Genomic DNA, 23,017 nt, shown 5'->3' on the forward strand with positions numbered 1-23,017 from the left:
CCATCATAACAGTTCCAGAAGTGACTCCAGCATTAGAAACAAGTCCTGGGAAAGTGATTCTCCTCATGTGATTCCAAACTTCTCTTCCATTCAAATACGCATTCTCATTTCCAGTTTCGTTCATTGTAGCACGTACTGCAAGTGCGTACAACCTCAGTGCATCGTAGAGATGAATGTATCCGTATATATTTTTCTGCAAAGTATATCAATTGAAAGATTAGTGTCTCTTTCGAACATACCATTTCCAAATCGTCAGTCGAATATCCGTTTGCCTCTAACTTTTCCTTGAAAGGCGTGACTAATGTATTATCGAAGCCGTTGACGTCATCAATCTAAATCATGAAATACTTTACAGTAAAACCCGTAATATAAGTGCCCCTAACTTTTAACTTTGAGATTATATAGGTCAAAAGTTTATATAGGTCCCTGTCAAAGATATCAAAAAGTTGTCAACAATTGTCTATTCAAAATAATCGCGCGGGTAAACGAGTAAAAAACCCTGCGTCTCTACAGCGCCTCTACAGGTTTGGACACTCTCTACACGTTTTTTAATCGTTCACCCGCGCGACTATTTTGAATAGACAAAAATAAAATGTGTATGATAATATCACAAACATTTTATCAGTTGACACCTTTTGTATATCTTTCACAGAAACCGAGATACCGTATTTCCTCTAATAATAGCCCATGAGCTTATCAACCCCAGGGTGGTTCTAACAGAAAAAGGGCTTCAATTACAGGGGTTTCGGATCTGAACGGAGAAGAAGAATTTAACAAACGACTAGAATTAACGGAAATTACCATAAAATTAAACAAAAATAATATTTCTGCAACAACCGAGAAAACAGGCATTAGCTCAAAGTTGAAAGTTAGGGGGCCCTTCTAATACAGGTTTTAGTATTGCTTGCAATTGTACTCACAATGAATGCATTTGCAAAGTGGTCCTTAACATTCTGTTGATATTCTCCATCGTCTCCGAGCCATGGTGCGGCATCCTTTGTTTCAATTTGAAGCCACGGTAGAATCCATGCATAATTGGCGTTATTCATTCCGGACAGAGTGACAGCTTGCATGAATTCTTTTGTCATATCTCGAGTAGAAGAGAAGGCACAGACAACGACTGGAATGGTTTCAGACTAGTCTCAGTTTATGATGCTAACCTTACCTCGTGCACTATTCTCCAGTTCCTGGAGCAATCCGCTGTTCATGATAGCCTTAGCGTTAGTATACTCATCAAGCATGATCTTCCTCACAACGTTAACTCCTCTCTGATGGAAAACTTCTTCAAACGCTTGAATTCTTTCAAATGCCACTGCTCCTGTATTTGTTGCAATCGCCACTTTATTCCATCCATAATGTTTTATCAATGCCGCTGCTGCTTCTGCCAGAGAGTTTGTAGTTCTTAACGATACTCGAGCTAGGGTTTTGAAAATGGATTTATCTGCGAAACTGTTCGAAGAAGCCATGTAGCCAACAATCGGAACATTCCAGAATGTCGCCATTTTGGCAACAGCATCAAGTTCTGCGTTACAGTAAGGTCCAATAAATGCACGAACTCCTTGAGCATGATACATATCTGCTCCAACAGCTACACCTTCATAAGATTCACCACATCCCATTTGGTTTAGAATTCTGAGAGATTGTAAAAAATATATTTTCGAAATAACAAATGAGCTCTAACTCAATCTGAAAATCATCACCAAGAACACCTTCCTGAATCAGTTGTTCTTTCGAGAGTTGCAAAATCTTTTCCGAGTTTTTCATTGCTCCGACTGCTCCAATATGAGCCACTTTCACCTGCAGATTTTTTTTGAGAAGAATTGAAATAATGAACTAACCTTGATAGCTAAACATTCTTGCGAAAAGAAGAGGAGGAATATTAAGAGCAGACGCATTCAATGTCGTAAGAAGAAGGAATGACTAATATCTGCCAATCAGTGGGAGTGACTTCTTTCTCATCAACACTGGATTATCCGTTACAAGGAGTCTTACGATTCTCATGTAATCCTAACACAAAATCTGAATCGGAGTCAGATACTTAATCTCGCGATGAGTCGGATAGATTACTTGATTGTTTACAGTACGAAAATATGTGAAAAACATTAAAAACTGAATACTGGATAAAAATGCTCTACTTGATTAACAAAATATTTCGAAATCAATGGTTCAGAAAGAAAACAACATATTTATTAGTCTGCTACAAAAAATTGGAGTTGTGGAAGAGGAACGTTGGTGACCGTGGCCGACGGTCCCACAACGAAACGACAATTACAGTAACCTGAAAATATTTTTATATTCCGGATTTATTTTTTTGATTTTTGTGCGTTTTTCAGTCAATTTTTCCGGCATCATACAGGCGAATGGGTGAATATGAGACTACAAAAACTATTTTTGGGTTTTCAAATATGCTTTTGTCTGATAGAAGACATTTGGAAACTCCAAAAAAAAAGTTTTTGAAAAAAAAATTAAAAATTGGATTTTCTCGAATTTCAGAATGTGTTCTATATGAGAAAAAGCATATTTGAAAGCCCTAAAATTTTTTTGTAGTCTGAAATTCATCCATTAGCCACGCTTTCGAAATGTCTGCTCTCGAAATAACTAGTTTCGAAGTGTCGCGGCACTGAAAAATCATGAAAACCGAGATAACAAATCCGGAATCAAAATATTTTCAGGTTACTGTAGTTGACGTTGTGGAACCTTCTGCCACAGCCACTTTTGCCGATTTTTTTGTCCGAGAATAATAGAATAGCGAAGAGAAAAAGCAACTGAAAACCGTAATGAGTTTCGGTCCGTATCAGCTAGCTCATTTCCACAGTTACAGTACCCCTGAATTCTCGGTATATTCGTTTCGTCGCTTGTTTTCTTGCAGAAAACGGTTTCGAAGAAGGTTGTTTGTGGAGTTTCTATAACGTCATCAACAGGTTTTCAGTATCCAAGGACTCCATCTCTAGTTTCGACACATATAGTTAACTTTTTTCGTAAACAAGCTCAGTTCGAGGTGCGTGACAGTATGTTTACGAACCAGTCAACAAATTTTTCTCCGACCTTGATTGTCAGTAGGGGTACGGAACGGTTCAGGGACGATTTTCGAATTGAAAAGTGAAATGAGAGGAGTGACTAGATAAGGAAGCGTATTCTCTATGTTCGCATTCATTCCGGTATGAGCGACCGAAAGAACGGTAAGAATTATTTCAAGTATTTTATTATTTTATCGATTTGCAGAGCTGGTCGCAGTTGTGATTGACATCGATGGTGACAAAAGGAAAATGGTAGAAGATATTGCAGACATCGTTTTACGAAGAGTTTTGGAGGAAGAAGAAGAGAACGAAGTGGGTTGAGAATTTCAAATGCGAATTGAGTTTCCCCTTTCAGTCATCAACACCTATGGATCTCGTACATCTAATTCAACCTCAACCGATTCTTCTCCACTTTCAGTAAACCAACTTCTGAGTTCATCGTTTTCCTCTCAACTTACAACTACCCAACCTCATTGGAATCCTTTGCAATTGGCTCTTTGTCAATCACTCATAGCTAACAACCCTGCTCAGCTTCCCCTTTTCGGCGCTCAGTCCCCACTGTTTTCATTATTCACTCCACCAGTACAGCCTGCCGTGGAACCTGTTGAATTGTTGAAAATATTTCAAATTATTCTAGAAAAACAGAGGAAGTGATTCGTTGCGGCTTCTCTTTTCATCTCTCACCATCGTCATACAGTTTTTTTAACACCAAGATGTCATGATGTTGTTTAGAATGAATGATTTTCTTCTGGCATTTGACAAAATGCGCCGAATACAGAACTAACTCGAAATTAATTTAGAAGAGATTCATCCCAGTTAGGGGTACAAATTCAACAAAAATCCCATAGAGAAATGCAATTTGACTTGGAAACAATTCATCGGTGTATGCCAGATATCTGCAATACGGGGCAGTTGGAGGGAATCAAAAACAAGTGAGAAAAATAAATCAAAAAGTGAACAATGAGATAGTGTTTTATGCCTTCTTGGCAGCTGGCTCCTCTTTCTTGGCTTCCTTCTTCTTCTTTGGCTTGAGGGCGGATTTCAGGACGGTTTGGAGATCAGCGTCTTGAACGGAGCGTTCCGATTGGTAGACATCGGAGTCGAATGGAAGTCCGGCGATTTTGAGGAGACCGTTTGGCATGACGAGTACTGTAGCCTTGAATTGAGCAACAAAGTCTCCTTCCTTCTCATAAAGAACCTGTAATAATAGAAAATTACTTTCCTTCCTAATTAAAGTCGAACATACTGGATATGGAGTTAGAAGACCATACTTCTCGCACTCCACAACTCCCATCTTTGCCTTGACTTCTTCCTCGAAGCTACGGAGAGAGAATGGCATTGGTCCGTGCTGAAATAAGAACAAATTATAATTCGCAATGTCTATAGAAACATACCTGTTTGTTGACATCGGAGAAGAATACACGAGAAGCCTTCATCTTGAGTTGATAACTGACTGATTCGTTCTTCTTGTATACGGTTGTTCGGGTATCCATATCCTTTGGTTGTCCCTTTCCAGTGGAGAAAAGGATATCGATAGCATAGGCCTCATGCTTGTCAATTGTGACCTTTTCAACTTCACCCTTTTGCTTTTCTCCTGAGTTCTGGATGATCTTCTTTTCTCCTTCAATTTCGTTTCTCTCGAGTTGATGGGAAAGCATGTTCTCGATTGGAGTAAGTCCGAATTCGGAAGCAGTTTTGTCGATGTTCCTGGTAACGTCAGTGTTGGACGCTTCTGGTCGGAGAGAACGGATGGCGATTTCCAAACCATCGTATGTTCCACGAAGAAGATCAGCAATCTTTCCGGTGACTTTGTTGTCTTTCGATGCTCCAACAACGACAGTATGCGCAGCAGTGGCGATGAAACCGTCGATATGAACTCCAAGGTCAATCTTGACTACCTGTCCGTTCTTCAATACAACTGGACCTTCGGATTTCAGGGGGGTGAAGTGGCAAATCACATATCCACTGAAATGCACGTTGGCATAGCAATACCCTTTGTGAAGTTCTTTTCCTTCTTGTAGAGCTTGCCAGTTCTTTCCGAAATCATTTTGTCTCCGATGTCACAGAGATCTCCAACGACTGCACCTTCTTTGATGTTGGCGATCACTTCCTAAAGTCGAAAATTTGAGATTCGAATACAGACCAATGTAAAATTTACCTTGAGGACTGCATTGGTGATCTCAGCAGCAACTTGATACTTTGTGACGACGGCGTCATTGGAAAGAGTGTGGTCTTCATGATCGTGGCTACCATTACTGCAGCAGCTGCTCTCGCTGTCCTTTTTAACCATGGTTATTTATCTGTAAACAAATTTCGTTATCACTGCCTGCTGGAAGGTACTCACAAAGTAGCGAGGTTTTGAAATGTGTATAGAAAACTAAAGGCTACTCGGAAATGAAGAATCGGAAATATATCAAAAAACAATTTGAGTAAAAATTTGTACAAAAATTTAGCATTCTACTTTGTCGGAGATTGTTTGAAAAACTTTACTGGCGAAACCAGAGAGAAAATTAGCAAAACGTTGTTGTAAATTAATATATTCATTTCAGTGTGCAGTCAGTTAAACTGTTATACCTAAATCTTTGTTTTAGAACTTTGTTTATTTTAGCATGAGTTCACAATATCACTTTAGTTTTAACAAATCAAGCGGTTTTTAGGAATTGTTCAATTTTAAGTGAAAGTTTAAAATCAAATTTACAAAAATTACAGTTTAGAAAAATTAAAGTTGCGAAGAAATATTCGGAGAAAAGGGGGAAACATCGAAGTTTTATTCAAAATTCCTTAAAGGCGCATGATGTTTCTTACGAAATCGCGCCGAGACCCATCGGTGTCGATGGAGCGCGTCTTATNGAAGACGGAGGCCCATCGGAGACCCCGGAAATTCCGGGGGAACAAAGCCACCGGAGAAAAGTGGGCTCCGCCCCCGACTCCGCCCACTTTTCTCAGGAGTTTTTTTCCCCGGAGTTTCCGAGGTCTCGGCGTATCGAATTCGGCCGAATTCGGAGGAAAAGTTGTTTAAAAATTATTTTAAACGAAAAAAAACACGAGCAAACAGTAAAAAACAAATTTATATGTCATCAACAACCTCATCGTTACAATATAATAGTTGTGATTTTTTGACATTAATGACTGAAGCAAATTAATTTGTTGTGTTGCTTTCTACTTTTACTTCAACCGGTTTTCGTCCTGGGACTATAAACTGGCAATGACAAAGTTATTGAATTATGAACACTCAAAATACAGAATTACAAAGTTGGACAGCAGAAAGGACAAGGGCTTGGATACGGTAAACGACTACTGTAACAATGGATTTTCACGACAGGATTGATATTTACGTTTTGATTAGGTTCCAAAATAAATAACCTTTTTTACAACATCTCCCTGTCGAGTAGTATTACGTATGTGGCTTCCTTGATTCCCAACCTTCTTCAAGATTACCAATCCTTCTATTCGATCCTCCAGGCAGAATAGAACCTTCAGAGAAACTGATTCAAGTTTGGAAAATACTTGGATAGCCATCAAACCAATGTTCAATCTGATTACGTCTGTTGACAAACCATTTCAACTACTATTCAAGATGTAACACGAAATCCCTTATATCTGAGATGTTTAATCAATATCAATTCTCAAAATTTCTACCAAATTTTGTTATTGTATACATACTCTCTTGGTGAAGGACAATAGCACGCTTCAACTTCAACTCATAAGAGAGACATACTGGTGGCCGAACTTATGATTTCTAGTCCACCACCGGCATCTACCCTTGTCTGTGTAATAAACGCGCCCCATGGTCATTGACTGGGTCTTGCCACGATTGCTTCATAAACATCATGCGCCTTTAGTAGGTTTTGAATTAGAAACTTTTTTGATCTATCTTTAATATCAAAGAAATGCAAACACCAAACATTTGATGTTTTGGAAATTTAATCTTTATCTTAATTTAATAATGAAATGCTGATCCAGGAGTAACTTTGACACTAAATATGAGTTTTCCAACTTTAGGATTGACCAGGTGTACCTTATAAAGTCTTCATGATTATTCTAATGAATTGATAATTTTTCATTTCATAGAACTTTTCAGTTTTCAGATAAACAAAGATGGTTAGAAAGGATAGTGAGAGCAGCTGCTCCAGCGATGACAGCCATAACCATGAGGACCACACTCTGGCCAATGACGCCGTCGTTACAAAGTATCAAGTGGCTGCCGAGATCACCAATGCGGTCCTCAAGGTAAATCATACATTGGTTTGTTTTCGAATCTCAATTTTTCGATTTTAGGAGGTGATCGCCAACATCAAAGAAGGTGCAGTCGTTGGAGATCTCTGTGACATCGGAGACAAAATGATTTTGGAAAGAACTGGCAAGCTCTACAAGAAGGAAAAGAACTTCACAAAGGGTATTGCTATGCCAACGTGCATTTCAGTGGATAATGTGATTTGCCACTTCACCCCTCTGAAATCCGAAGGTCCAGTTGTATTGAAGAACGGGCAGGTTGTCAAGATTGACCTTGGAGTTCATATCGACGGTTTCATCGCCACTGCTGCGCATACTGTCGTTGTTGGAGCATCGAAAGACAACAAAGTCACCGGAAAAATTGCTGATCTCCTCCGTGGAACATACGATGGTCTCGAAATTGCCATCCGTTCTCTCCGACCAGAAGCATCCAACAATGACATTACCAAAAACATTGACAAGACAGCTGCTGACTTTGGACTTACTCCAATTGAGAACATGCTTTCTCACCAGCTCGAGAGAAATGTGATTGATGGAGAAAAGAAGATTATTCAGAACTCAGGAGAGAAGCAGAAGGGTGAAGTTGAAAAGGTCACAATTGACAAGCATGAAGCCTATGCTATCGATATCCTTTTCTCCACTGGAAAGGGACAACCAAAGGATATGGATACCCGAACAACCGTATACAAGAAGAACGAATCAGTCAGTTATCAACTCAAGATGAAGGCTTCTCGTGTATTCTTCTCTGATGTCAACAAGCAGGTATGTTTCTATAGACATTGCGAATTATAATTTTTCTTATTTCAGCACGGACCAATGCCATTCTCTCTCCGCAGCTTCGAGGAAGAAGTCAAGGCGAAGATGGGAGTTGTTGAGTGCGAGAAGTATGGTCTTCTAACTCCATATCCAGTATGTTCGAATTGAATTAGGAATCGAAGTAAATTTCTATTATTACAGGTTCTCTACGAGAAGGAAGGAGATTTCGTTGCTCAATTCAAGGCTACAGTACTCGTCATGCCAAACGGTCTACTCAAAATCGCCGGACTCCCATTCGACTCCGATGTCTACCAATCCGAACGTTCCGTTCAAGATAAGGATCTCCAAACCGTCCTGAAATCTGCTCTGAAGCCAAAAAAGAAGAAGGAAGCCAAGAAGGAGGAGACAGCTGCCAAAAAAGCATAAAATATTTTCACGTTGTTCACTTTTTGATTGTTTCTGTCATTTGTTTGATTTTGCCTCCTACTAACCTCTCGTATTTTAGATGCCTAATGAGTGCATCGAAAAATGGGTTTTATTGAAAATTACATTTCTCTCTTTTTTTTTGATTTTGGTTAAAATTATATTCTTCCGGTTAGAATAAATTCACTATGAATGGGTTTCTCAATTGCCTAACATTTTCATAGAAACTCCGTCCCTCTGGGAGCCATTAATTAGTTTTTTGTTGTGTTGCGAGAGGAAAAAAACGAGAAATCTTTTGACGCTGAACTTTGAATTGCGTAATGAGAGACCGGTAAATGGGGCGAGAGACAGTACACAAGATGTTCCAGCGAAAATACAAACAGAGGGAGAAGAAGAAGCGAAGACAAGCCGATAGACAAATCACAGTGTCTGATTGCTCACTTTTCATTTGTTGGAACATAGTGAAATGTTAGGTTGCCAAGAAAGATATCAAAAATTGGTGAACTGATAAAATATTGATGATATTATGATAAACATTCTGTCAGTTGACTACTTCTCCTTATCTTTCATAGGAAATGAGACGGGCTCAAAATTGAAAGTCTGGCTGGCATATACAAGTTTGCCCTATCCTGTATACGTTTAGGTTTTTATATCTTGGAGATTTATCTGAAAGTCAATTATTTACTTGAACTTGAATCTAGTCTTGAATCTAATGCAACTTTCAAGATTCATTTAAGTTTCCAAAGTATAGAAATTTGATGTTCGAAAAAAAAACCCTTGTGTGTTTTCCAGAAAGATGGGATACCGTAGACGATCTGATATAGTCCCCCCCCCCCCTCCTATACTTGCTCTTTGAGCACATATATCTCGCTTTCTATGAAAGATATCAAGAAGTAATCAACTGATGAAATGTTTAGCATGATGTCAAAAATATTTTGTCAGTTGAGCTAATTTTGCTATCTTTCACAGGAAATTAGCTATATGTGATCAAAGTTGGCGGTTCGGGTTGGCTTCTATTAGAGTGTTTACGGTACTTGGATTCATGAGAAAATTTAGAAAATAGCCTGATTGATTTTAAAATTAGATGGAATTCCTTGAAAGCAATCTAATTTCTGAAATTCTGAAAATTGTGACGTAGAAACGCATAATATATGTTGACAGTCGGCACAAAAAGTGCTCTTTTCTTCCTCGAGTGGCCAATTATCACTGCTTGAGAACCAAAAGATGAGAGATCTTCTCGAGAGCACATCCTGTAAAACATGCATGCTCCGCCTGTCCACAAGTGATAACTTGTTGACACCTTTCTGCGTCTCCTTCCGGAATACACCCTCTCACCAGATAAACGGATAGTATAAAATGGAAATGCGGAAAAACGAAGAATCATTCTAAATTCATTTCAACAATGTGGACCTTCACAGCCTTTTCTTCAATTCTTCTCATTTCTTCTTCTCTCGCTCAGCCAATTTTCCTTCCACCACCGCCATGCTTCGGAGTCGGATGCGCTCCACCACCACCATCGGTAATTTGTGTTTCGTGAAGTTTCTGTGATAATATTCGTTTTCAGTTTGTGATTGGACCTGCACCACCTCCATGTGTTGGAATTGCTTGTGGGCCACCACCATGTCTTGACTGTCCACCACCAGCACCGGTATGTTTGTTAATTGTTGTTTTTGAGAAATGATTGTAAAGTAGGACAGTAGTTCTGTTTGCTCTCAAAACTTGTGCGGCTCAACAACAAGTTCAAATTTTCAGATCTTCGTCGCTCCACCACCTCCACCATGCCTTTCGTTCCCATGCCCACCACCACCGCCATGCGTCGGTGTTGCCTGTGCCCCACCACCACCAATCGTGATCGCTGCTCCACCACCGCCACCACCATGCTTCGGACCAGCCTGCCCACCACCTTGCTTTGGGCCAGCTTGTGCTCCACCAGCTCCAATCATCGTCAATGCTCCAGCCCCACCATGCTTCGGACCAGCTTGCCCACCACCATGCTTTGGACCAGCCTGCGCTCCACCAGCTCCAATCATCGTTAGTGCTCCAGCTCCACCATGCTTCGGACCAGCCTGTCCACCACCATGCTTTGGACCAGCATGTGCTCCCCCACCACTCTTCATTCCACCACCACCAGCTCCAATCCTCTTCGGATCTGTCTCCTGCTGCGCTCCAAACAGTGAGTCTAACAATTGCTTTTCAATTAAAAATTGCATTTTTTCAGACTACTCATGCTGTGGATCTCTCTTCCGTAAGCGTCTCTTTAACAAGCGCTCCGAAAAAGAAACCACAACTGCTGCTCCAACTGAGGAACCAAAGGAAAACTAAATGGAATCTCCAATAGGAACCATTTTCCAATTGTTTGTATATAAGATACTCGCCAAAGATTTCTATAGCTGAACTAATAATATATTTTATTTTCATAATTTTTTTTTGTTATTATAATAAATTGTTTTTTCTTCTCTATCATTTCTGAAATTCTTTTGAAATCTTCTATGGAAAGCACAAAAAAATTGTCTTGCTCTTTGCTGATCTTTCAAAAGCAATCATCAAGTGGATTCGCGGTGTAGCAACAATTTTTTCAAGGAGAGAAACGCGGAAGATGCAATGTGAACAGGCAAAAAGTGTGATTTGGAACTATCTGTAGCGTAGAGAGCTCATAAAAAATCTGGTTGTAGTCTGATTGGAATACAATATTAAATAACTTGAATGTGACATTTATTGTTGAGAATTTTTATTCGTGGCGTTGACGAAAATTCTAGATGAAGAAATTCCAAAAAAGACACAAGGATCCTGAAACAAGAAGTTCTTGAATTCCTAATTATTTGGAAAACTTATAACCATAAGGAAATATTAGTTTTTAGGTATTAAAATACCAAAAGCAATTATCCAGTAAGCATCTCAAAACTACTCAACACATTTTTACCGTAAGTGCTCTAACAGAAGCCCTCCCTATACTTGCATTTCTAACTCAATTATCTCGGTTCTTTCACAGATATCAAAAAGTAGTCAACTGATAAAATTTTTTGTCATTTTCTCAGTAACATGTTATCAATTGACAACTTTTTGATATCTTTCACAGAAACCAAGATAAATTGCATTAAAGTTGTATGGTAGGGATGGCGTTCTATAAGTGTTTACGATATTTCAAAACTACTCAATTAAATTCGAATTACTTCTTACATTTAGAAAACTTTCTAGATGTAATTTAGATCATCACTATCCTACGTAACTCTAGCTACTTATAGAAAAATCTCAACAAAACCAAAAGATCTGGTAGTATATATATGGTGGATCTCTTGTGTTTATTGCTGTCTACAAGATACGGCTGTTGTTTGCTAACAACCTTTCGCTCCGGTTTTTCTTGGCAAGAGGATATGGTCTCTGATTGCTGATGTCCTCTTTCTAGACATCAAGACCTGAAGCCATCGGATTGAAGTTTGTGACTTTGCACAACGGTGTTCGTTTCCGATCGTCGCGTTAAATGAGTCATCATCGTTTAAACAGAGAACCAAAACCAAGCGTTGCCGGATGATTTAGGACTGGATGGCAAAACGCAGAAATGGTATATAAAGCTTGACAATTGTTAATTTCTTATCATCCATTTAGTTTCCAGTCATGCACTCAGCTACTCTCCTTGCTCTTCTTGCTCTGGCTGCTGGAGCATCTGCGCAATGCTTCGGAGGAGGTTGTGGAGGACCAATCTTCCTCCCACCACCACCATGCTTTGGAGGAAACTGTGGATGTTCGGGAAACAATTGTGGACCACAGGTCACTGTTGTCCAGGTCCCGAATAACAACAACGGATGCTCATGCAGCCCATGCTCCGGACCAATCTGTGCTCCAATGTGCAACAGTTGCCCACCACCACCACCAATCTTCATCCAACGGAGCTCATGCTGTAATCAGAACAGTGAGTTCTTTTTTCTTCAAATTTTAGGCTGATAGTTAAACTATTCCAGACTTCTCGTGCTGCCCATTCCGATTCCGTCGTCATAATACTGCTGCTGAAACCATCGAGGAGGCTACGACCGCTGCTCCAACTCAAGAGTAACTCCGATATTACGATGTACTTCCCGATTTTTGTATATACAGTACCCGAACATTTTGCTTAATAAATCAGTTAGAATTTCTATACTTATTTTTTGTTCGAATTTTCAGGAGAGATCATAGCTTGAAGCTGAAACCTAAAAAGTTGGATTCTATAAAATCGTTTGTTTTTGGAGAGCTGGAACTTGGATAAACTGTCAAGATTGCAGTGTGATCATCTCATAAAAAAGTGATAATGTTTCTAAAAAAATTTGGAAGTAAAAAATCATTCAGAAAGAGAATCTGGAAAAATAGGGAAGGTGTACATGGCAACCAAGATATGGAATGTTTATGAAAAATTATAATAGTAATACTTTAGTTCGCCGTCTGTATGGTACTCCAGAGCACAGCAGAAACCGAAATAAGTAATAGTCGCATATTATTTTAAAATTCTTAGTTCCTAAGCGAACGTTTTCGGATGGCGTTTCAGATGTTTTAAAATACCGTGTTCCCTCTGAAAAAAGCCCACCCCAACCGTCAATTTTGAGCTCGTATAGCTCATTTCCTGTTAAAGATATCATCATTTTGTCAACTGATAGATTATTCATCATAATATCAGAAATATTTTACCTGTTGATAAATGGTTGATATCTCATACAGGATTCGAGATAATTAAGCTCAAAGTTGACTTAAGTTCTATATTTTTGAACACATGTGTTTTAAAGGTCCGGTAAAAGAGCATTTCGATTTCATACAATTGCATTCACGTTATTAAAATCAAAATAGCGATTCTCAAAAAATTAGGAATATTCCAAAAATTACAAGTTAATTCATTTCCAGAAACCAAAAATGTTTCAAACATCTGAAAACTACATCTGAATCACCATTGATCTCCATAATCCCTTTTCGATCTATCTCGTCAAATGCCTTATTCGAAGAAACATTCTAACTGACTGATGCTGACATTTGGAACTGAACTCAAATCAATGTAGCGACACAAAGTTTGTGATTCCGCCGGCAAAAGATGCTCCCTCTCGCGGAACTCAAGCGGCATTTTCTCAGTCTCCGCCCACTCATTTCTGCTGATAAAAAGACCTGTCCCAAGGCGGCATGTAGCGGTATAAAAGAGAATACTACCACGTAGCTACCATCCACATTCATTGGCTCCACAGTATGCAATCTACTACTCTTCTTACTCTCCTTGTTCTTGTCGCTGGAGCATCTGCTCAATGCTTCGGAGGCGGTTGCGGAGGACCAATCTTCCTCCCACCACCACCATGCTTCGGTGGAAACTGTGGATGCCAAGGAAACAACTGCGGATGTTCTGGTAACAACTGTGGACCACAGGTCACTGTTGTGCAGATCCCGAATAATAATAACGGATGCTCGTGCAATCCATGCTCTGGACCAATCTGCCCACCAGTTTGCAACAGCTGCCCACCACAGCCAATCTTCATTCAACAACCATCTTGCTGCAACCAGAATAGTAAGCTTTCATAGAACCTTCATAACGATTTTAATTTTTCTAGACTTCTCGTGCTGCCCATTCCGTTTCCGTCGCCACAACACTGCCGCTGAAACCACCGAGGAGGCTACGACCGCTGCTCCAACGCAAGAGTAACTTCGATATTACGATCTTCTTCTTGTGAACCATTGAACTTGTTTTTGTATATACGATTAGATTATTCCTAAATAAAAGATTCCAATTCCATGTCAAAAATTTTATTGGAACATATATCATAAAAGGGACAAAAATTGAACCCTGTCTCAAAAATTCAAAGTTTAAATTTTAGCTCAAGTTGGAACTCCTTCCGCAACAAACCCAAAAATAGGATCAAACTGATATATTTACTTCGAAACGTTCTCTGGGCTCTGAATGAACTCATTGCGGCTTTCAAGTGTACATTGAACGTCGAGAGCCATTGAAGCATGTGAAGTGAACATCCAAACTAGACGGAATCAGACTGTTGTAGTCGTGTTCCACTATTCGCTTTGTTCATCCAGAAAATTATTGTTTGTGCTCACTGAGAATGCCATCGGCTAATAACTTTATTCGATAATTTCTAAACAAAAAAGGTTTTTACAGATAACAGAAGAAAAATATGTTGATTTTGGCAATTAGTTCGTCCGATGAGTGCTGTTACCGTATTTCTTCTAATATTAGGTTGTTCGAAAAGTAATGCGCGTTTTTGATTCATTTAACTTCATGCAAAACTGTAATAAGATAAGATTAATCAAGGGGCTTTTCTCCATCATCATTGACCATTTCCTAGTAATGCATGCTCAAAGTTTCGATGCCTCTGTCAAAGAACTAAGATAGCTGGAAGTCGAAGTAGTTTGCATCAAACGCGCATTACTTTTCGAACAACCTAATAGAAACTCACCCAAACCGTCCATTTTGACCTCACTTATCTTGATTTCTGTGAAAGATATCAAACATTGGTCAACTGATAAAATATTGTTGTTGTTATGATGAATAAGTGGACAAACGTTTGATGTCTTTCACAGGAATCGTTTCACAGGAACAGGACTCAACCATAGAATACAACAGTTAAGCTTCAGAATTAAAAAGTGAAATATTTTGCGAAACTCACAACTAACCACATTGACCATTTTCAGTTAAAAGAATGGTGTGGGGTCATCTACAAAAAGAAGTTATAGAGCCAGTGGCCTTACATTCGGGTTTTGGACGGGTTCTAGTTGCCCAAAGACGGCTGTGTAGCGGACCATGGTCAGATTTTGGTTTAAATTATAAGTTGGAATACTACAGGGTGGTCCAAAAGTATGGTAACACATTCAAAGTGATGTAACTTCTCCGAAAATACTCGAATAGACCTGAAAATTTGACAATAGTTTACTGAATACTTTCTAAAAATGAAATTGTAAAAATTGTTAGATGCGATTGCCTTTGTTTTCCACAAACTCCGTGAGTCTCTTCGGTAACGCATCTACCGTGGCACGGGGGTGTTTTGGGGATAACTTAGCCCATTCTAAGTCCGAACGTCTTTCCAAAGACTTCAAATTGAGTTGTGGACATGCTCGAACTCTTGACTGAAAAATTCCATATACGGAATAGACCAGTAGATTCATATCTGCCGACGTGGCTGGCCGTTTGCAAGTCGTGCTGAATCTTGGAACGTTGGCCATATGGCCTGATGGAACGATTTCGCCTTGCAGACGAGAACAGAATCCTGTTGAATAGTCCAAACATTATTTTTACGATAGAATTTGGTCCACGAAACCGCATACCACTAAAAAATCTCATCCTACTAGTACTCTTAGTCGATTTTCACCCCAAGATCTACAAAAATCGAAATTCGGAGGTTGTTACATCAAAAACAACGTTGTTCTAAGGACAGGTAGCTCTGTTGGTCATGTTACTATGTTCATTAAAAAGCTCAGATCTCGAGAAAAAAAACACGATAGTTTTTTGATAAGAATTTGGTTTCCACCGTAAAGAGTTTCTCGTCGGCGTACACCATCTTCATGTGTTTATTTTGGCGCGTGCCAGCAAATGGAGGTTTGCATTTCTGGAAGCGTACCAGATTGTTATTGCTCAGCAGAATTCCAGTTTTTTGAACACGATAAAAGGTCAGTCTGCAGTCACTTTTTACGATTCAACTGACTGATTTACTGCTCAATCACAGCTCCAGACTCATTGTTTTCATGATTTTCTGGGATTTGGACGAACTCATTTTCTGACGGCCTTGATTCTCTCCGGAGTAACCAAAGTTCAAGTTTTTAAGTTTTTCAGAAGGATCTTGACCGTATTCAACTGATCAAACCATTTGATGGTCGTTCGCACGGTCGTTCGTGAGATTCCGAAAACTTTTCCAATGCTACTTGGCCAACTTCCCTATTGGCTTCATCGACGAGGGTACCTAGGTGCACAGAACTATTCACCATTCGTGCGAAAATCAGCCGAAAGACTTTAAAATTTGGAAATGAGGTGATAAAGACATGCTGAAAATAATAGGTGCAAAATCATTGCCGAAAAATGCTCCAGCGCCCACCAGCTCGCAATAAACTTGTGTTACCATACTTTTGGACCACCCTGTACAAGGTCGGAGCCTTGTCAAAAGTTTATCCGAGTTTGGTTTATACGAGTCTTTGATAGCGAGTCTTATCCTGAATCTGACCAAACTCTGACCAGATGACCCACTATTCTAACTGACCCACTAACGCCGATGACCCACTATTCTAACTTTCGCAGAGCCAAATTTTTTTAGATAGTTATTCAGCAAAACAAATTTTCTAGACAAACGATTCCAGTAGTTATTTTTATTTAAAAAAACTGTATTTAATCACAGTAATAATACGACTCCGATTCTCAAGAGAGAGACGTCAAATATGCAAAAGAGACCAATAATGGTATTCCTCACAAAACTTGCTCTCCAGAGCCAGCCTTGAATTCAACAACTTAATAATCCGCCATCTACGCCAAAACGATGATTAAACTCACAATTCCCATACTTGCCTTTCCCATGAACATCCAGTTTTGTGTGCACTCTTTGCCCTGAATGTCACAAAACTGAGCGCGTCCTGGATCGTATTTTGTGACTTTCAATGGAGTGTGCTCTCCAATGCTTGTTTCTCAAGCTCCGCCCATTTCCATGGATTACAGTCAGCCCGAGTCTAGAACTGGAATATAGAGAAAACTATAAAAGAAGACTTGATGCGATGAGGAAATCATCAAGTCTTCTCTTTTGATCATCATCATGCAGTCCATTTCCCTCATCGCTCTTCTCGTTCTCATCGCCGGAGCTTCAGCTCAATGCTGGGGTGGAAACTGTGGAGGAGGATGTTACGGAAACAACTGTGGATGCAATGGAAACAACTGTGGAGGACAGGTTACGGTACTCAGCATCCCGAATAATAACAACGGATGCTCCTGTAACTCTTGCTACGGAAACGGATGTGCTCCAAGATGCAGCTACTGCCCAAACAACTTTGGATACTCGAACTCTTGCTGCAACAACAATAGTGAGTCTTTTCTCTGAATTTTCAAAAAGAGAATCTGATTTTCAGACTTCTCCTGCTGCGGATACCGTTTCCGTCGTTCCTCTGCCCCAGCCATCGCTTCTGAAACTTCTGAAGGCGTTGTTGACTCGAACTGAACTGAATTTAATACGATGCTTTCTGTTATTGTCTTTGTATATCTGAATGCTCATAAAATAAAATAATTCATTAATTAGAAAAAAAAATTAACATCTTGAAATTTAAAAATATCCTAGAACATTCTAGAAGTAAGAACATTGATTAGACCATTACTTCTTTCCGTAGAAGGTGCGGCAGCAGGAGAAGTCTGGAATGAACCTGATAGTCTTCTAACAACAGAAAGTACTTACTCGTCAAGGTGCAACAGGAGCGTTGAACCGTTTGGACGAAGATCTGAAAGAAGCACTTTTTTTTTTATTACGCAGATTTCAATCTGAATCTTACTGGTGGAGGTGGTGGTGGAGGAAGAAGGAAATACTGAAATCAAATAGAATTATACATTTTTTAAAACATGGCGAACCTTTCTGAAACATGTTACAGTAGTGCATCTACACACTGGCTGCATACATGGTCGTTGAAAAATGATTTTTGTGCAGGACGGACCAAAACAACCAAGAGCAGGAGCACCGAGGAGCAAGAGAATTAGTAGGAATCTAGTGGTCATGGTAGAAAAAACGAAAGTATTCCTTTCAGAAGTTCTCTTTTCAATCTTTTATAATCGGCTGCCTGTTGTTTGTCAATGTTTGTATTAATGGTTGTTTTGGCATTGAGTTGGGATAAGTGAGTGGACAGCTAGTTGATTTTCCAGTTGCGTGTTTAGTACAATTGTAATGATTTTCTGAGAGCATACTCTTCTCAGAGGCATTATTTACAAGTGGACGCACGTAAGTGAAAAGCAGCAGTAATTGAGCAAGTTGGAAGTTGAACTAGAAATATATGACTTTTAGTTGATGAGGAGTTCGGCTGTACATGAGTGGTTGGTTGTATTTTCGAAATTTCCGAAATCGAAGCTTTCCGAAAGCGAAATCGAACAGATCCACAAAATGAATCGAAGAAGGCTTGACATCCAATCTGATCTTCTACACATTGTATTGCTACTTTTCTAACTGTAATAATTAGCAGAAGCTTACCGTATCTTAAGTACCTCATCTTAAGTGGTCCATCAGATTAATAATCTGGAACGAAAACATCGGAGATGTAGAATAGAAACGCCGGTGATCGGTGCCGAAAGTCCAACAAAGACAACTACAGTAACCTAAAAATATTTTTGTTTTCCTGAGGCCGTATGCAAGAAAGTGGAAAACCGTTTTCCGATGTTTGGAAAATGATTTTCTGAAAGTCTGAAAATATTTTTTTCGATTTAAAAATGGGTTCTGGGCTGAAAATGACTAAAAATGCATATAACCACTGTGAAAATTCTCTCCAGCCTGTCAGAAAATCATTTTCCAAACACCGGAAAACGGTTTTACACTTTCTTGCATACGGCCTCTGATTGATTATCTCGGTTTCTCAACTATTTCATTAGTTAAAATGTGTATTTTCCAATTTTTAAGGTAAAAATAACTCGACAAAAATTAGTGAAAAACGAGAAAGTAAATCCTGAAAAAAAATATTGTTAGGTTACGGTAGTTGTCGTTGTGGGACTTTCAGCCACCGCTACCAGCATTACTCTTCCACGCCTAAAAATTTCATAGACAGTCTGCCAACAAAAAACAATGCACAAATCATAAGATTTCGTGATTTACTCTTCCGAACTTCCATGACTTATATTCAATTTTCCGCCCAACTTTTGCCTGATTACCGTAAAGATTACCCTCTCCTTTTTGTAAACATTTTGTTGACATACCTGCAACACTTTTTCAACAAACACAAAAATCTCCGCACCCATAGATCCATCGAAACAACAAGTGCTCCTCAGTTTTTTTCCGTGCGAGACGACGATCAAAAAACAACTGTTGGACTACAAACTGCGGAAATGGCAGGTTCCATGAACTTTCCGTGCAAACAATTATCGGAAAAATCGAAAGTTTCATCGTCATTCTGTGACCGATTCTGTGCTCATTCCGTCCGGATACCGCGCGGAAAGAAATGAATCATCTTATAAGGACTAGAATCACACTTTTATAAATCACAACTGTGTTTTGGTTATTTAATTGAAAAGAGGCGAGGGAAGTAGGCGTGAGGGGTGCTTGTAACCTTCATCTGAAAAACTCAATATTGAGAAAGTTTGATGTTATTGAATGCCGTAAAATCTGTAATAGGAGGGCTTCTAACTCTTAACTTCCAGCCAGTTTTCCTCGGGTACGGTCAAACATATGAAAAAGTTGTCAATTGATAAATAGTAACTTTCCACAAATTTATTCTAACGAAATATATTTCAGGTCAATTCATTTCAGATCAAATAATTGAAAAAAAAGAAGCCCATGGGCTTCAATTCGAGAAATTACGGTAACTACGCCAACCATTTATCTCCCCTCCGTCCCGAAAATCTAACCGATTGCAGCTCTTTTGCACTTTTGATGTTTCCATTTGTTTCGCTGGTCCCCGGGAAATCTCCTCATGTATCTTTTGTGTGTTGATCTCTCTGTTCTTTTAGGCCCTTCCCTCAGGCATTGCCTTTTGCATAGGCATAGGAATAGGAATAGGCATTTAATTTAGGCCTTGCAAAATGATTTTCTTCTCTCCCCCGCAGTTTTCATTACGTTTTACGACATTCCATCGAATCGTAAAGCGTCAAAAAGTCAGCAGCTTATCGCAAAAAGCATGTCTGCATCTTCCTTTTTCTCAGAACAAAGTGCACTTTAAGCCGTTGGTTGTCGTTATCGCGATTTTTGAATGTTGCATATTCAACGAAACTGACGTGTCTCTCTATACTGATAAGAAGCGTATAGAAGTACCCGAGTACCGGGGCGACAAAGAAGAATCGAAAAACCATGTTCGGAGAGAGACGAAAAAAGAAGAAGATGAAAAAGAGAACGCGTCGAAGAGAAAGAAGTTGAATTTCTTTGAAAGCCTTTGATATTTCAGAAGACGTCCCCGATTCTTCATCCTCCGATATCTACGTCTTCTTTGTAATCTTCTTTTCCGTGACGTGGCGACTATCAATCACCTGCACTCTTACTCCTCTCCAATCGGTTTTTCTCAATTCTTCAACAAAAGCTGTGTCTATCTTTTCTTTTTTTCGATACAGAAACAACCTCGGACGACACAACTGCCTATCTCTGCGCTCTCCGTGCATCGAACACTCTCTCTTCGCGCCGCCTCACTGCCTAGTCGACCTATCTCTACATCTCTCTCACCCACACACTCTCTCGCCGTCTGCATAGGCCCGTCAAAATCAATAGGCCTTCGCTGCCTTAGGCCTTCCATTCTCTTTTTCACCTCGTCGCGTCGCGTCTTCGCCTATTTTCAGGCATTTTTCGGTGAAACAACCAAAGTATGTGGCCTCCAGTCGCAGAAGATCATTGCAATTACAGGTATGTTTCGGATAGTTTTCGTATTTTATCGAAATCGTTATCAGAAAACGCTCTTCGAAAAAAAGAGGCCTAAAATTAATTTTTCTGGGAGCTCGAAATGAGAAAAATTTAACCTAAAATCATTTCTATTCATATTTTTCAGTTACCAAGAGCATGCGGCTCTAAACCCACATGATCACTACCATCATCACCATTATCCACATTCATCAGCGCATCACTTGGAATGCTACCAAACTCTTTCTTGCCCATCGGATCTTCCAGTCGAAACTTCCTACTACAACACCATTCCACCAACATATCAAGGTACTTTCTGGATTCCATAAATGGATTACATTGTGGAAGAGAAAACCGTTTGGTCGTGGGGGAAGGTCCCACAACGACAACTACACTAACCTAAAAACATTTCCATTTTCAATATTTATTTTCTTTTTTTTTTACTTATTTTCGTCGATTTTTCTGTTTTTCACAAAACAAGTCCAAAACTTAAATTTTTCGATTGCAAAAAATTAGACCGAAAACGCACAAAAATCGAGAAAAAAACTCTGAAAAAATTTAGGTTACGGTAGTTATCGTTGTGGGACCTGCAACCGGCGTTCCTCTTTCACTTCTTTTGTACCAGCATAATAGAGTCTGTCCCAGCGATTTTTCAGCCACATTTAATCCCTTTTTCTAATACTTATTTTTCAGATCTCGGACAAACGGACTTGAGTCCGCAATTCTGGTGCGCTGAAGTGGATTGCGCTCACGAAAGATGTGCCAAGAAAGATATTCCACACGAGCAATCCAAGATTTTTGAAGAGATCTCAAAGGAGTGTGATCACATTCTGAACAATTCAGAGGAGTGTGACAAGTGCAAAATAATCCAGTACGTTAGTGCTAAAGGTTCCCAAATTATTTCCGAAAGTTTCAGACATGAAGACGGTGCTCAAGAAGCAATTCCAATCAATGATCTCGTGGATATTGTCATGCAAACTGTCGATAATTTGAAGAAGAATGAACCTTCCCAGGGTAACAGTTTGAGGATCATTTATCCGATTTTTTAACTAGATACAGTTTCAGAAGAGACCAAAATGCTTTCTCGTAAACGAGAGCAAAACAAAGTGGCTGCTGCTCGTTATCGTGACAAACAGAAGGCAAAATGGCAGGATCTTCTGGATAAAAGAGAGGTCGAAGAGAAAAGGAACGTTCGTCTCAAGAAGCAAGTTGAGAAGCTCGAGAAGGAAGTTGCTGAAGCAAGACAAGCATTCCTCCAGAAGGTGACCCAAAAATGATTCAACGAACTTCGTCACGTGCCATATAATACTTGTATATCAGTTCAATGTTATGAGATTCAGTTCTGAAATTCCCCATCTTCCCTCTGTCAATCAGTTTTTTTTTTCATTTCCATTCTTTCCCTTCTTGTCCCCTTAAACCCCACACCGATGACAGCCAGTATAATGCTTATTTAGTTCTCCTTTTCTCAATAAATTTTAAAACCGCTTAAAAATGTTGATACTGATTTTCGATTCTCATGGTTATTATTTTTGTACAAGAATCGGAGCTGTAGAAGAGAAACGCCGGTGGTCGTAGTCGAACTACAGTAACCTAATTAATATGTGTTTCGAAAAAAATCTAATAGAAAATCACCCAAGCCGCCAGCTTCGAGCCAAAATAAGTCGATTTCTGTGAAAGATATCTGAAAGTGGTCAACTGACGAAATGTTTATAACAATTTGCAGAATATTTTGTCAGTTGACCACTGTTTGATATCTTATACAGGAATTAAGATTTATGGTCTCATAGTTGACGATTTGGAAAGCCTTATATTAGAGTGTCTACAGTATTTTCCAGATTTCTTATCTCGAATTCTGTATGTCTTCAGTCAAAATGTTCACAATCAAAGAATTTAATGCTCTCACTTGTTCGGTAAAAAACAGAAAAATCGGCGAAAATCAGTAAAAAACTAGAAGTTAAGTCCTGAGAATGGAAATATTTTTAGGTGACTGTAGTTGTCGTTGCGGGGATTTTCGGCCACGGCCACCGGCTTCAAGAAGATTTTTAAAAAAATTCCGGTATTTTCAGGATCCCAAAATTGTATCCAGTCCGAATGTCC

At 39.3% G+C, this 23,017-nt stretch overlaps 9 protein-coding genes across 9 annotated transcripts in view; 6 read left to right on the top strand and 3 right to left on the bottom strand.

Moving 5' to 3' along the window:
- Cbr-gcy-23 overlaps positions 1-1,895 on the bottom strand; it is a gene marked incomplete at both ends in the record, with an annotated part of 4,639 nt that extends 2,744 nt beyond the window's left edge. Inside the window, 6 exons of the mRNA XM_045235893.1 lie at positions 11-193; positions 240-332; positions 909-1,120; positions 1,166-1,632; positions 1,682-1,797; positions 1,839-1,895. Of these exons, the coding sequence (XP_045091929.1) occupies positions 11-193; positions 240-332; positions 909-1,120; positions 1,166-1,632; positions 1,682-1,797; positions 1,839-1,895 (1,128 nt within the window). The remainder of the gene's footprint in view (positions 1-10; positions 194-239; positions 333-908; positions 1,121-1,165; positions 1,633-1,681; positions 1,798-1,838) is intronic.
- A 2,095-nt stretch (positions 1,896-3,990) lies between these two features.
- CBG01630 lies at positions 3,991-5,307 on the bottom strand (the record flags this gene model as incomplete). Its single annotated transcript, XM_045235894.1, has 5 exons — positions 3,991-4,215; positions 4,264-4,365; positions 4,412-4,935; positions 5,010-5,127; positions 5,176-5,307. 5 exons carry the CDS (start codon positions 5,305-5,307, stop codon positions 3,991-3,993), a joined length of 1,101 nt encoding a protein of 366 aa, XP_045091930.1.
- Positions 5,308-7,115: 1,808 nt separating this feature from the next.
- CBG01629 lies at positions 7,116-8,432 on the top strand (the record flags this gene model as incomplete). The annotated part of the gene is made up of 4 exons (XM_002634037.1): positions 7,116-7,247; positions 7,296-8,012; positions 8,058-8,159; positions 8,208-8,432. The coding sequence occupies 4 exons, from the start codon at positions 7,116-7,118 to the stop codon at positions 8,430-8,432; spliced, it is 1,176 nt and encodes a 391-aa protein (XP_002634083.1).
- Positions 8,433-9,831: 1,399 nt separating this feature from the next.
- On the top strand, positions 9,832-10,751 carry CBG01628 (the record flags this gene model as incomplete). The annotated part of the gene is made up of 4 exons (XM_002634036.1): positions 9,832-9,948; positions 9,994-10,077; positions 10,182-10,602; positions 10,648-10,751. 4 exons carry the CDS (start codon positions 9,832-9,834, stop codon positions 10,749-10,751), a joined length of 726 nt encoding a protein of 241 aa, XP_002634082.1.
- Positions 10,752-12,041: 1,290 nt separating this feature from the next.
- On the top strand, positions 12,042-12,477 carry CBG01627 (the record flags this gene model as incomplete). Its single annotated transcript, XM_002634035.1, has 2 exons — positions 12,042-12,336; positions 12,386-12,477. The coding sequence occupies 2 exons, from the start codon at positions 12,042-12,044 to the stop codon at positions 12,475-12,477; spliced, it is 387 nt and encodes a 128-aa protein (XP_002634081.1).
- A 1,148-nt stretch (positions 12,478-13,625) lies between these two features.
- CBG01626 lies at positions 13,626-14,073 on the top strand (the record flags this gene model as incomplete). The annotated part of the gene is made up of 2 exons (XM_002634034.1): positions 13,626-13,938; positions 13,982-14,073. The coding sequence occupies 2 exons, from the start codon at positions 13,626-13,628 to the stop codon at positions 14,071-14,073; spliced, it is 405 nt and encodes a 134-aa protein (XP_002634080.1).
- A 3,097-nt stretch (positions 14,074-17,170) lies between these two features.
- Positions 17,171-17,569, top strand: CBG01624 (the record flags this gene model as incomplete). Its single annotated transcript, XM_002634033.1, has 2 exons — positions 17,171-17,435; positions 17,481-17,569. 2 exons carry the CDS (start codon positions 17,171-17,173, stop codon positions 17,567-17,569), a joined length of 354 nt encoding a protein of 117 aa, XP_002634079.1.
- Positions 17,570-17,719: 150 nt separating this feature from the next.
- Positions 17,720-18,114, bottom strand: CBG26446 (the record flags this gene model as incomplete). Its single annotated transcript, XM_045235896.1, has 4 exons — positions 17,720-17,757; positions 17,801-17,843; positions 17,895-17,927; positions 17,971-18,114. 4 exons carry the CDS (start codon positions 18,112-18,114, stop codon positions 17,720-17,722), a joined length of 258 nt encoding a protein of 85 aa, XP_045098036.1.
- Positions 18,115-20,888: 2,774 nt separating this feature from the next.
- Positions 20,889-22,197, top strand: Cbr-zip-11 (the record flags this gene model as incomplete). Its single annotated transcript, XM_002634032.1, has 5 exons — positions 20,889-20,926; positions 21,069-21,229; positions 21,614-21,791; positions 21,837-21,934; positions 21,986-22,197. The coding sequence occupies 5 exons, from the start codon at positions 20,889-20,891 to the stop codon at positions 22,195-22,197; spliced, it is 687 nt and encodes a 228-aa protein (XP_002634078.1).
- Between the last annotated feature and the right edge of the window lie 820 nt (positions 22,198-23,017).

The sequence above is a fragment of the Caenorhabditis briggsae genome (genome assembly GCF_000004555.2).
Source record: "Caenorhabditis briggsae complete genome, chrIV, whole genome shotgun sequence".
Taxonomy (NCBI): domain Eukaryota; kingdom Metazoa; phylum Nematoda; class Chromadorea; order Rhabditida; family Rhabditidae; genus Caenorhabditis; species Caenorhabditis briggsae.